General features: G+C 55.7%; 1 protein-coding gene across 2 annotated transcripts in view; it reads left to right on the forward strand.

Moving 5' to 3' along the window:
• Nucleotides 1-2,490: 2,490 nt before the first annotated feature.
• The window catches only part of IFFO2 (intermediate filament family orphan 2), a 47,160-nt gene continuing 36,047 nt past the window's right edge, over nucleotides 2,491-13,603 (forward strand). For both annotated transcript variants that reach the window (XM_046025992.1, XM_046026000.1), the window contains exon 1: nucleotides 2,491-3,467. In XM_046025992.1, the coding sequence (XP_045881948.1) occupies nucleotides 2,803-3,467 (665 nt within the window). In that variant the 5' untranslated portion in view covers nucleotides 2,491-2,802. The remainder of the gene's footprint in view (nucleotides 3,468-13,603) is intronic.

Below are 13,603 nucleotides of genomic sequence, written 5' to 3' on the forward strand. Positions count from 1 at the left end.
CCTCCCTGGAACCAGGCTGAAGGGGAGCCACTCCCCATGTGTGTGACTTCTTAACCCTTTCTGTCCACAGGCCCCTTAGGCATCTGGTGAAGCCTGTGGACCTCTTTGCAGAATAATTAAAAAAAAAAAAGTGTTGGGGCGCCTGGGTGGCTCAGTGGGTTAAGCCTCTGCCTTCAGCTCAGGTCATGATCTCAGGGTCCTGGGATCAAGCCCCTCATCGGGCTCCCTGCATAGCAGGGAGCCTGCATTCTCCTCTCTCTCTGCCTGCCTCTCTGCCTACTTGTGATCTCTCTGTCAAATAAATAAATAAAATCTTTAAAAAAAAAAGTGTTAGGATTACAATAGAAACAATTTTTACTGAAATACAGTTATCAAAATATTTAAAAAATTTTGTGATATAGGTGCTTCTTACTAACACATTAAATAATAAGATTTAGTGGTGAGTCTAATATGATCTTAATTTCAGAGTTGTGGTAGCTTAAATGGTATTTTGAGATATCTACAGTCTCCGTAGTTATTGATAGGAAAATATCTTTGATTTCTATTAGTGACAAAATTGCAGGGTCTTTTACTGGTTGCCTGCACTCGTGATCAAAGGAGATGCTAAATATCATTTAGAGATAAGTGAAAATGAAGATATAACTTTCGTCCCTCTCAGTGTCATAAATTCCATCCTCGAACTTCTTGGAGCGGGGAGTCCTGGAAGTCTTGCTTTAAGGCAAGGGGGGTTTGATTCTTTCGGTCAGATAAACAAAATCACCAAGAGCTGAGAGAACAAAGCGTGGAGAACGGTGACCACACTGGGTACCGCAAAGCAGAGGAAGGTTTTGAGACAGGTGAGTTTCGGTGCTGAGTGTTGTAAAGGTGAGCCCATTTTGGCAGGGAGCACGGAGCTGTAGTTGAGGGAAGGAAACAGGGGAAGGATTTGCTGTTGTGACTAAATCAAAAGCAAGAGATGAAACAGCCACAACCTCATCCCAGAGGAAGCCCAAGTCTCCTTTTGTGTCTCTTTTGTCACTGAGAACACCAAACCATTGTCCCTGTAAGACAGGGTACCTGCCCTCAAGCTTACACACGAGGCAAAACACAAAAGTTAATAAGACGAAATTAAATTGCAGTTCCAAAAATGCAGCTGGAAGAATCCGGAACATGCCGCATGTCTGATGAAGTATGCACAGTGCAAGCCACAGGCTTTCAAAGGTGTGGGTCACCTCCCCTCTGAGGTTTATGGAGAGGATCAAATGGAAAAATGCACAAGAGGCCGGCAGTGTGGGATTGCGGGTTAGAGCATGCGCTTTAGGATGGCTTGTGCTCCTCTGGTCTCAACTGACCTGCTCTGTGAAATGGGGATAATAAATGTATGGAGCCTGACATATAGGAATTGCTCAGTAGTGGGAGCTATTACTATCATTAAGAAAACAATGATAGATATCTGCAACTTGGTTCAAGTTCCTGGAGAGTTTGGTCTTTAGGGTGGTAGATCTGAAAAGATTGAATGAAGGAATGAATGATTGAATTCTCGGGTTGGCTCCGCCCCCCAGGCTGGTTCGCCCGCATGCTGCCCCCTAAGTGGTTGGATGAAATGTACCCTAGCTGTGGGGTCCCCTGCATCTCAGCGTGTGAGTGTGCAGTGGTGGGGAGGTGGTCATTCAGGGTCCGGTGCCGCAGCTGCCCCGGTGTCATATTCCGGGAGGGTCTTCGCTCAGTCTCCCCACCCCCTCACTCGGCGCCGCGCCCCGGTGGGCAGGGAGACCAGCGGGATCGGCAGTGCGGGATCCGATCTCGGGACTACAGGCTCGCGCCGATGGGTGGGGGCAAGCGGTGGAAGAGCCTGCCCGGGTCCACCACGTGGGGGACGTGCCGGCGGAAGCGCTGCCTTATCCTGGGAAGGTCGATCTAGGCCGCCCCAGGTTGGAGTGGGGGTGGGGTGCGGATGCACCTTCGGACGCTATGGTCCCCCAGCCCTTCCAGGACACGCCTTGGGAATTTAGGGCCGGGAGGATACGGGTGGGAAAGGGAGAGAAGAGGAGCCTCCTGGTTAGAGGACGTGGGGGGAAGGGGCGCCCTAACGGGGAAACGTGCGCTGCTCAGGCTGCCGTCTCCTTTAAGGGGCCGGGCTGGCTCTGCGGCGGTTCCAGCTAACCACCGACCTGGTGCAGCTCTGCGGTCCGCGTCTCCAGGCAAAGAATCCGAGTACAGCCTGGCGGCAGGACCCGGCGCGGGAGAGGGCGTGGCCCAGGCGGGAGCTGGGCGGAGCCAGAGCTGCAGACAGCCGCTCTACCCAGCCCAGAAAAGCGGCGGAGAGCGGGAGTGGGTGGAGCCACGGGCTCGTGGGCGGGGCCCGGCGCTGCGGGCCTAAGGGGCGGGGCCACGGGCTCCGGGAGCACCGCAGAGGGAGGTGGATGGGCGGGGCAAGGGCGGGGGCGGGGCCTGTGTCTGCAGTGGGCGGGGCCCGCCGCAGAGGGGCAGTGCCGGCGGAGAGTCCTCTGCGTGCGGCTGCCGCGGCCCCACCACAGCGTCTCTGACAGCCGGAGAGCTGGGACCCACGACCCTCGCCACCTCACGCAGCCTTCGCGGCCTCCACCGCGGCCCGAGTCCCGTCCCTCGCCTCGGCGCCCACGTCCGGGGGGCGGTCCGGCCCGCCGTCGCTGCGGAGGCCGCATCTGGCGCGCATCTGGAACCGCCCGGCCGGCCGCGCTGGAGCCCGCGCCCGCCCTGGCCCGGCCGCGCCGGGAGCCCTGCCCGGAGCTGGAGCCGCACCTGGAGCCGCGGGCCCGGGGCCCTGAGCCGCGCAGCCGGCGCATGGTGAACTCGCTTCTGTTCGGGGAGATGGCCTTGGCCTTCGGCTGCCCGCCCGGCGGCGGCGGCGGGAGCTGCCCCGGCGGGGGCGGCGGCGGCGGCGGGGCCGGGCCGGGGCCGTCGCCGGTGACGGCGGCGCTGCGGGACGACCTGGGCTCCAACATCCACCTCCTGAAGGGACTCAACGTGCGCTTCCGCTGCTTCCTAGCCAAGGTGCACGAGCTGGAGCGGCGCAACCGGCTGCTGGAGAAACAGCTGGAGCAGCAGCAGAGCGAGCGCGAGCGGCGGCTGCGCTACAAGACCTTCTCCCGAGAGCAGGCCGTGCAGACCGGGCCCGAGCTGCTGCGGCCGCCAGCGCCCGGCGCGGGGCACGGCAGCGGCAGCGGCGCGGCGGCGGGCGCCAACGCCAACACCGTTGCCCTGGGCGGCCTGCCCCCCGGCGGCGGCTCGCACCCGCAGCACTACGGCCGCCTGCCCGGGACCATCTGGAGCTACACGCAGGTGCGGCGCACGGGCGGCGGCGGCGTGGAGACGGTGCAGGGCCCCGGCGTGTCGTGGGTGCACCCCGACGGCGTGGGCGTGCAGATCGACACTATCACGCCTGAGATACGCGCGCTCTACAACGTGCTGGCCAAGGTGAAGCGCGAGCGCGACGAGTACAAGCGGAGGTGAGTGGAGACCTGCCCTTCCCCCCACCCCGCAGCTCCTGGGGAGGGGGCGTCCAGGTCTAGGAGGCGGAGGAATGCGTGCGTTCGGGAGGGGCTGGGGGCGGCCAGCTGGTCCTAGCAGGTGGGCTGGAAGCCGTGTTTGCATAGGGCCCTACACACGCAAGGAAAACTCACTTACTAGTTCCAAGGATGGGGGCGGGTGCTGACTACCGTAGGGGACACGTCGGTGCAGTCATTGGTCGGGGCCGGTTGTTTTCTAGGTGGCATAATGACCACTGGTGTTTTATGTGATCTCATTTAATCCTCACACCAACACAGAGCGTAAGGCATTCTTATCCCCATTTTGTAGATGAGGAAACTGAGGCACAGCGACGCAAGGGGCTTGCCAAAAGGGGCTTTGCTGATAGTGGCAAAACCAGGATTTGAACTAGTGAATTGAACGACTTTTGGCTAGTTTGTCTCCCCCTGTAGGTATTTCCCCAAGGATGTAGGAGGCGGGCTCCCCCACTCCATGGGTGAAAAGAAAAAAACTTTTAACCAACTCGCTGGCCTTTTTTTTTTTTTTTTTTTTGGTCCCTTAAATTAAATGAGATCATGTGTTTGAAAATGGGCAAATCCACTGGGGTCAGAGTCTGCCATCTTGCTCCAGCCCTGCAAGGTCTGTTTGCTGGGTCTGGATAACCAGACTACCATTGGACTGGCCACAAGTTTTGAAAAACCCCTCTCTTCACCCCTCTTCTCCCCACCCCCTACTGTCATGGCTTTGAGTGCCAACAGATGCAGCCCTAAAGGCGTGCAGGAGGAGAGGATCTTGCGCTGAAGACTGGACGTTGTTTGGACCCAGACCACGGTCTCTGGCTAGTGTGAGGGGTAGATTGCCTGCAGGACCCGCCTGCCCATTCTTGCTGGGTCCCGTTTCCCCAGCTGGGAAACTGACCTTGCTTCCTGCCCGCAGCCTGGCTGACGGGACTGATGGCTCAGCTTTCCAATCAGAGGAGGGGGTCTCTCTGTAGCCTCACAGGCCTGGGTGGGGGCAGGGCCCTGTGCTGTCCCAGCATGGGCAACTCTGCATTGGGAGCCTCGGTTCCAAACTCTAGGGCTTGGAGGGTGTTGTGAGAAGGCTCTTTCCTTCCACTCTTTGAGTCCTGGTGCTAACATTGAGCCCAGAGGTCTGTTCAGGGGCATGAGTCTCCTCCAGCACCTGCCAGGGAGATAGTGGGACCATTTGGAAACCTATTTGCTCTTTAGACAGACAGGAATAATAAAACCTAACCCCAGTTGCAGAAGGGGAGAGGAGGTCGGTGATGCTTTTTGGAAGGGATAAGGTAATCAGTTGATGTTATTAAAGATGATAGACTTTGTCAGGCCAGCATAGACCAGAGGTCCTGGGAGTCTCGGGTCTCTCATGTAGGACCTGGCTCTCCGTGGGGAGGTCTTTCACTGCACTGGGGACGAGCCCCTCTCCCGGGCCGTCTTCTCTTGAGGACTTGAGAATGGATTCATGCCCCGCCACGGCCAGGGGGAGGCTACCTCTGCCACTGTGGGCAGCTTCCTTGGGGTGGGGTAGGGGAGCAGGCACTGTTCTCGATGGCGAAACACAGAGGGATGGGCCCTTCTGTGTCCCACTGTTGATTGTGTCGTCATGCCTCAGGCTTGTGCTGTGTTTGTTTTATTGTGTGTGCTTTTTGGACGTGGCTACTAAGGAGATGGAAAAACCGTGCCCAGTCTCAGAGGGAGATAGGTTGGCGTTGAGCAACGTTCTTTTCAAGTTGCATCCAGGGTGTGGGGTGTGATGTCAGCTTCTGGCGCTGGCCTGGAATGAGATGGGCACTGCTGAGGCAGGTGGAGTGTGGGTGCCTGTCCTCCCGTCCCCCGGGGCTGTGTGAGCGCCTTCTCTTCCTCCATTTTTTTGGTGAGCTGGGGAGGTGCCTCTTTTCCGGAGTCGATTCAGGGCTCAAGTTGGATTTGTCCAAAGCAAGTATACTCCCTTCTTCGGGACTCCGTTTCCCCTTTCTGTAAAGTGTGGGGTGAGTGGCCTAGCACTGTGCTCCTGGAAGCCCCAGACTGCCTTGGAGATGGTCTTGGGTTCCCTGGACTGTTATGTAAGACTTCATATTTTTTAAAAGATTTTATTTATTTATTTGACAGACAGAGATCACAAGTAGGCAGAGAGGCCGGCAGAGAGAGAGAGAGGGGGAAGCAGGCTCCCCGTTGAGCAGAGAGCCCGATGCAGGGCTCCATCCCAGGACCCCAAGATCATGACCTGAGCTGAAGGCAGAGGCTTTAACCCACTGAGCCACCCAGACGCCCCAAGACTTAATATTTTAAATTATATTACAGTGTTAATATGGTTATAAAAAATGTGCTCACTTTTAAGTTCTTAATGTCAACTCATTGTTAATTGTTAACTTGTTAGTAGTCGGCCTCAAGTTAAAGCCACCCTCCTCCTTTCTCTGTTTGTCTGAAGAGTACTCTGAGATTGCAGAGCAAACCACTAAAAACCGTTCCCATTTGTAGCTACTTATTTGTGTGAGTCAGGATTTTCGTGAAACTCTGCAGCCAAAGCTGGAGAAAGGATTAAACAGAATATGGTACTGTCATCTGTGGTCCCAGTTCTAAATGTTAATGAACCAAAATAGCCTCATCAGCTTCACTGATGGGACTCAGAATAGGTAACTAACTGTTCTGTATGTGAACTTCTAGTATGAATGTATACCCGTAACATTCTGTTTTTACTTCTTTCTGTATTTGGGTTTCTCTTGAGAATTTGCTTTCGGGAGGAGGTCAGGCATCTCAACACCTTAAAAGAAAAAAATTTAAAAATCGCCAGGCTAGATGATCTCAAAAGGTCTTCCCGGCATTGACAAAATATAATCTTGACTTTGAGCTCCCAGTCTGCTTCTGGTCCCCGGGCCATGAGAGAAGTCACCATCTAAGGGATGGGACCACGGTGTTTGTTTGGGTCACCGAAGGCGTTAGATGCTTTTGGGCTGTCTAGCACGGAGCCCCAGGCAGTGACCAGTGGAAGGGACCTGTGCCTGGAAAGGAAACGTTCTAGGGTTTCCTCCTGTCTACCTGGAGGAAGTCACAGCCTCAGACACCCCCACTTGCTTCCGCAGAGTACATGTGCCTGGTGCGTGTAGCTCTGTGTTCTCCAAGCTGGAGGCATTTGGGTTCCCCCTCTGGGATCTGCGGCCAGAACCATGTACCACCACCATCCGTATTTTGACTTAAGAAAAATATTCTTCACCAGCTTTCTTGAGGTGTAATTTGCATATCATAAAATCCTCTTAAGCGCACAATTCAGTGATTTTCTTTTTTTTTTTTTTTTAGTAAATGCAGAGTTGTGCAACCATCACCACAACCCAGTTGTAGAAAACTTGCATCACCCTAAAAAGAGCCTTCAGGCCCATTTGCAGTGAATCCCCCTTCCCACCCCAGCCCAGGCAACACTGATGTGCTTTCGGTTTCTATAGATTTGCCTTTTCTGGACACTCCATGTCAGTGTCGTTGTATCATACATAGTCTTCTGTGTCCGGCTTCTTGCACCTAGATAATGTTTTGTAGGTTCAGCCACGTTGTAGTGTGTTTCAATAGTACATTCCTTTAGACTCGAGAACGATTTTCCACTGTGCAGACAAACCATAGTTTATCGACTCACCTCTCGCGAAGAGTCATTTGTACTACCTCACATCGTCTCAGGGGCCCTGAGTGGTATGGGAACCGTGCTTTGGAAACACCGACCCAAACCAGAGCTCCTGGTCTGGGGTGCCTGGGCCCTGGGCCCCGTTTGCTACGGCTTGGGTTTCCCCTCTGGCCAACCAGCTCTGAGCTCTTTACCATGAGGGAACTGTGGTTGCCCAAACTGTACCGTGGACAAGGTTGTCATGCGTTGATTTGGAAACCAAAACAAACATCTCTGCCCTGTCACCACCCGGTGCCACCAAAATGTCCTACTCCGAGTTTGTAAGCTGGGGGCTTTCCCCTGGAGATTCCTGCTGAGTCTGTCTGAACTTTAAACTAGGGGGGATTTCTCTGCATTGCTTCTCAGAGACCCTGACTCCAGGTCAGGCTACTAGGTGCTGTGTGACCTCAGGCCAGCTGCTACCCTCTCTGAGCCTTAGGTCCTCCACCTTTACGGGAGGGGGTTCCTTTTGGTGACCCCTCCCAACTCGCCCTATACTTTGGTCTGTGACTCAAAGGGGTCCGGGTCAGGGCTGTTCTTCCCGTCTCACAGACTGGCAGTCCTCCCTCTCTCCTGCCCCAGGCCCAGCGTGGTTTGGAACTGTCTGGGTTTCTCTCCCTCCCTCTGCAGGTTGCCAAGTGTCTGTGCCCCTGACTCAAGTCAGCATGAAGGGCTTGCTTTGTTTCTCCCCAGTGGTTGGGTGATCAGAGCTTTGCTTGAGAGCCAGGAGAGACCACAGGGATCATTTAGCCCTATGGTTCCCAGACGGGCCCTTTAGAGCCCTGAGATCCAGAGCTGGGTGCCTTGGGGGCAATTCTGGGGACAGTGAGTGGGGTTGCTGAGCACCTGGGATCTGGCCCCCATCAACCATAGCAGCTCTATTTCCATGCCTGCCAGATTGGTCTTCTGGGGAAGGTTCCATTGGAAAACAGAGTTCTACAGCTTAGAAGAAAAAAAAAAAAAAAGAGAGAAAAATTGCTGATTCAGCTGAGTTACTTTCATTTTTGAGATGGGGAAACTGAGGCCCGGAGGGAGCTGACCCACAAAGCCAGGTTGGAAGACCTTGCCTGCCGTTGGAAGCTTTCCCCACGACTCTGAGGTGATGCTCACGTCATCTGGCCTCGGCTGCGGTTTGGTAGAGTTCCCTCCACCTTTTTGTGTGTCTGCCTTTAAGCATTTTTTAAAAAGCTACTTTCAGGGATGGGAGGGACTTTTGTCCCAGCTATTTCTGATCTTGAGCCGGAAGGGGCTGGGCCGGCAGCCTGAATGAAAGGCTCCAAAAAGGGCTGGTGGGTGAGCCAGCTGGAGTGTCCCCTGCCTTTCCTCATCACACCCTGGGAGGCCCTTGAGCAGGTGTGTGCTGGCCCCTGAGTGCCCCAGAGCCAGAAGATTGCCCCGGAAAGCTGGTCGCAAGGCTTCATTCTCTGCCACTTCTGTTATCTCTGAAGCTGTCACCGATGTGGATTCTTTTGTTTCTGATTTTTCTGGGAGGCAGCCTGGGATGGGGGGGAAGGGTTCACGTCCCGGCTCTGCTACTCCCTGTGTCTGCGGGGAAATTGCGTAACCTCTCTGAGCCGCCGGAGCCGTCACTTTCTGTAATAGAGGGGGAATAGCATTGCTCCCCTAGAAGTTGGGGAGGAATGAAGGAGGTCCTGTGCTAAGGCACCTGGGGCTTCGTAGGCTCGGATGGGTCCCCTCTCTGGCCCCCCACAATGTCTGTTGCCTTCATTTTATAGGGATTTCCTGGCACCGTGCTGGACTACCCCGCACATCCATTTCAGGACACGTCGCGGCTCTCTCTGTCCCGTGGAAGGCGCCAGACATGGTGTTGGGGGCGGAGGGAAAAAGGGCTACTTCTTTGTCCGGCGTCTAAGGAGGGTGTTCTTCCTACTCTTAGCAGTTGATTTGTGCCTCCGGAAATCTCTGCTCCCCCCGCCAACCCTTTCTTCCAACCTCCATTGAAAGAAACACACAAACCCCCTCCATCCAGCTCCTCAGTGTCCCAGAGTCTCTTGGCTGTGCTGGCATTCTCTTTGGGGACATATTTGGGAGGGATTTTCCAAGCCTCAAGTCAGAGGCTGGGGAATGAGGTCCCAGAAAAGAAAGGGAAGCAGGAAGCCGGGAGACAGCTGACGCTGAAGATTCCTTCCCTGAGGAATGTGAGGCGGGGCTTTGGCCTTGGCCACCGGATGCGGGGCCCCTGTCCCCCCTCCCCAACCAGCGCACTCGGGTGCGCGCGCGCACACGTGCACACGCACACCCGGGCTCACAGGGTCTCAGCCCCTCTAGGCCTGTGGCCCGCCTCCCTACACGTGTCGGTATTTGAAGGACACAGAAGGGTAGACCCAGAATTGGAACATGCTCTTTGCCGCAAGGAGATGCGTCGACTTCCAGGGGAATTGATTTTAAACTGCTCCGTGTGTCAGTGATACTGCGGGCTGTGGACTTTGCATTGGGAGTCCTGGCTTTTGATCACATCGGGGAGGCGAAGCCAGGCTGCTGTTCTGTTGATTTTCTGTGTCACGGAGGACTGAAGGCCTGGGGCAGGGAAGAGACGCTATCTGTCCCCTCTGCCCAGCACCAGGATCCACCCAGCATCAGGCATCCCTGAGCGCCCGCTGCCTCTCCCATCACGGCAGGGCAGCACACACCCTGAATCTCAGGGGCCTGGGATGTCGCTCCCCCACCGACTGTAAGCTTGTGGGGGCCGGCTCCGGGTCGCTGTACTAGCAGAGCCCAGCCCGGGCCTGGCCAGGGTCCATGCTGAGCTAGCATTTCGCAGTGAGGGAGGGCGCTGTGTCTGGCAGCTGCGCGTACCCCTAGGTCCCCAGGGCGGCTGGGAACCACACGACGCAGGTGATGGACATTTGGAGTCAGGAGACCCGCTCTCCAGTCCCCCCCCCCCAACATCAGTTTTAACAAATTTGAATAACACCCATCACCTGGGTTCCTGGCACGGGCATTAGAAGCTGAGCCAGACTACGTTAGCCACTTTGCCTCTCTGGGTCTCTGTTTCCTCATCTGTGTCCCAGAGTCGTGGGTGGGGTAAGTGGGATTGTGCAGCTATGGCGCCTTATAAATGGGGAAGTTGTAAAAGAGATTTCACAGGGCAGATGCGTGCGCTGTGATGCGGGTACCCTAAGGGGCCCGGGGGACTGGCTTTGTGAAGCAGCAGAAAGTCAGGAACCAGGCTGGAAGCTGGAGGGAGGGTGGGCCGTGCCTTTGCCAGTGGCATCGGGGTGTCATGTAGCCTCTGGGCATTGCTGGCTGTGAGGTGCTTAGAGGATTCGGGGCCAGAGGCGGGGCGGCTGGTGAAGATTTCTGACGCTGCTGCCTGACCGCCAGAGCAATACCTTCCCTCCTCCAGTGGGGTTGGGACCTTCAGCTTGCTGGGCAAGATGTGGTTACTTACCCTAGTTCCTGGTACAAGAGAGGGTAGTTGTCACCCAGCGGCAAACCTGGCAAATGCCTCTGGTCCCCTTGGGGGGTTCTGGCCTGGCTGAGCCCGTGGCTGGTGGCAAGGGGCAGCTAGAGCCCTGTGGAGTCTAGGCTGTGGTCCTAGGGAGGATCTGAGCTTCTGGTTGCCTCCCTGGGAATGGGCATGATGGGAAGATAGGCCTGTGCTCTGGGACTTCTGTTCTCTCTGTAACTTCATCAGAGTGGTCTGGAATCCACGCACCATACAATCTTTTGTACCTCAGTTTGTCACTCTGTATAATGGGGCTGCGTTTCCTTATGAGTTCTGTTTCCCAGGGTTGCTGTAAAAATCGCCTGAAGTAATGGTGTGAAAGCCTTTTGAAAAAGGTTTAAAAATAAATCATAATGACTTAATAGCCGCCACTGATTGAGCAACTACAATGCTCTGGGCTCTGTAATGACTTCTTTAAGTGAGATTTAATTATCAGACAACCCCAAGGGGTGGGAATGATGCCCATTTTACAGGTGAGAGGTTCTTTTTTCTCCTTTTTAAAGAGAGGAGGAGGAGGAGCAGAGGGAGAGGGACAAGCAGACTCCACGCTCAGCATAGGGCCTGACACGGGGCTCGATCTCTGGATCCTGAGATCATGACCTGAGCAGAAACCAAGAGTTGGAAGCTCAACCGACTGAGCCAAGGGGAGAGGTTCTGAGAGGTGGAAGACCTCTGCCCCGGATCTTGGCGGCAAGTGCACAGTGGGTCTCTAGACCCCAAGTTCAGTGTTCTTCCTAGTGGGGACAGGCTGGCCAGGTTCCATGCCACCTGAGGGCTGCTGCAGGTTGGTCCAGGGTGAGGAGGCAGGCTGAGGCATGGGGTCTCCCCGGCGTCTGTCACAATATTGCCACCGTATGTGGCAGAACAGGGGGCGGCTGCTACGCTGGGAAGACTTCCTGCTGTCACTTGACAGTAATTATTTCTTGAGAAACCAGTGAGTCACTGGCAACGGCAGGCAGGTGAGCCTCCTGGGCCACCAGAGAGGGCGGTCCAGGCCACCCCCGCTCCCTGGAGGTGATCCTGGTGGGAACTGGACTCTGGGTTGCCGGGAGTTCCTGGTCAGCCAGAGAGGCTGGCACATCGTAGCTGGTGGGCCTGGGACGCGGGAGGAGTGGGGGAGGGGAGGCTGAGGAGCACGGATTATCCCCTGTCTGGCACTTTTCGCATGATGGGATTCAAACCTTGGGCCAGCTGTGCAGATGAAAACCGAGGCTCAGAGCAGGAAAGTAACTTGCTCCAAGTCACACAGCAAAGCCAGGGCTGGATGAAGGTCTCAGATTCTAAGTTAAGGCTCCTTTGATCATGCCCGGCCCCTAATCCCGCCCAAGGCAGCGGCCAGGGGGTCTCATGAACTGTTGTACACAGGAGAGGGAGCGACGCCCCTCCTGGTGACTGGAGGGTCACTGGCCTCTGCCCTGGGGCTGGGTCTTGTGAAGTTGTGCTTTTGGTCGGCTCCATGAAGCTTGTCTCAGCAGAGGGAACTTGTGAACTTGTTACAAGTCATTCTGTGCCTCTCGTTGGGGGAAGCTGAGCCGGCTGGGTGTGGATGGCTGAGAAGCGGAGGCTCTGTTCTCCCAGCAGTGGCTGGGCAGGTGCCGTGAGCCGGGTCCCGTGCTGGGCACCGGGGTAGAGCAGACATAGGCCCTGCCCTCAGGAGCCCCGAGTCTGGGGACACAGGCAGATGCGACTGGTACCAGCTCAGATGGTACCTGTGCACAATAAGGGCGCAATAAATATTAATTAATTAATGAAACAAATATTTAGTTAGCATTTACTCTTTGTCAGGCTGCACTGAAAGCCGTTTAGGGACGTTTGATTCACTTAACCTCATGATAACCTGTGGGTTGGGTGCTGTCGTTAGCCCGTTTTAGAGAATGAAACGGAGCCAGAGAGACATGGACAGAACTGATCCCAGAAGCAGCTAGCAGGTGGGAAGCAAAGGTTTCATCCAGGAAGTCAGGCCCGGGATTGAGCTTTTTATGCTATAACCCAGCAAGGGGCACGCCCACTGCACACAGCGGCTGGGCTCTGAGCCTCAGTTTTCACTTCTGTGAAATGGAGATAGTACCTCTGCCCTCACGGAGCTATTTGCAAGATTAAATGAAGCGATGTCTGTGGAAGCACTTTATAAACTATTAAGTGGTTGCCCTTGGGGTCGAAAGGATTAGAAGCCTGGGTCCTTCCTACGCACGTGGCTGCTTCCTCCCCAGCTTCTCTTGCAGCCTGTCCTCCTCTTGCCTTTACCTTCCTGTGGCCCCTGGATTCCGGGATGAGCTGCGTGCTGGGATGTTGGACAGAAACCTGCAGAACTCGCCGGCTTGGAGCAGAGCATTCATGTGCAAGTTGGAAGCGTGGAAGGGAGGAAGTTGAAGACTGTTTCTGCTGCTTCTCAGCTGCGTGAACTTAGAGAGTCATTTACTTCTCTGAGAAAGTGGGACGTCCTGTGCGTGGGCGGCAGGAAGAGTGAACGGGACGGCGGTGCTGGCAGCTGCCACTGTGGTTATTAAACGAGACTGGGGGTTCTGGGGAGAGGAACAGGGGTGCGGGGTCGGGTTGAATGGCCTTTGGACCCCGCCTTGTGCAGGAGCCCGCCTCCCCCACCCCACGGCTGCACTGGGTGAGGGCTGTCTCTGAGCTCTCTCTGAGATGCTGGCTCAGCGCACTCCGGCCTGCGTGCTCTGACTTCGGGATGGACCCACTCACACAGCCCCCCGCTCATCTGCTGCTCAATGGGGAGACGCCCCCGCAGTGGAGACACTGCCTTCCGCCCTCTTAACTGGCCATTTTTATTACTTGGGTTATTTAAGACGGTACTTGGCTTGCTGCCGCCTGTTTGCCGTCTTGGGGGAGGGGAAGAGCCGCTGGTCTAAGTGGACCTTGTGAAATTCCCCGGCAGACAGGCTCCTCTCGGGGCAGGGTCGGCACATCTTCCCAGGGCCCGACTGCGCCTCCTTTGCGCCCCTGGCCTGCTGCGGTAATGGG

The sequence above is a fragment of the Meles meles genome, chromosome 1 (assembly GCF_922984935.1).
Source record: "Meles meles chromosome 1, mMelMel3.1 paternal haplotype, whole genome shotgun sequence".
In the NCBI taxonomy this organism is placed as follows: Eukaryota; Metazoa; Chordata; class Mammalia; order Carnivora; family Mustelidae; genus Meles; species Meles meles.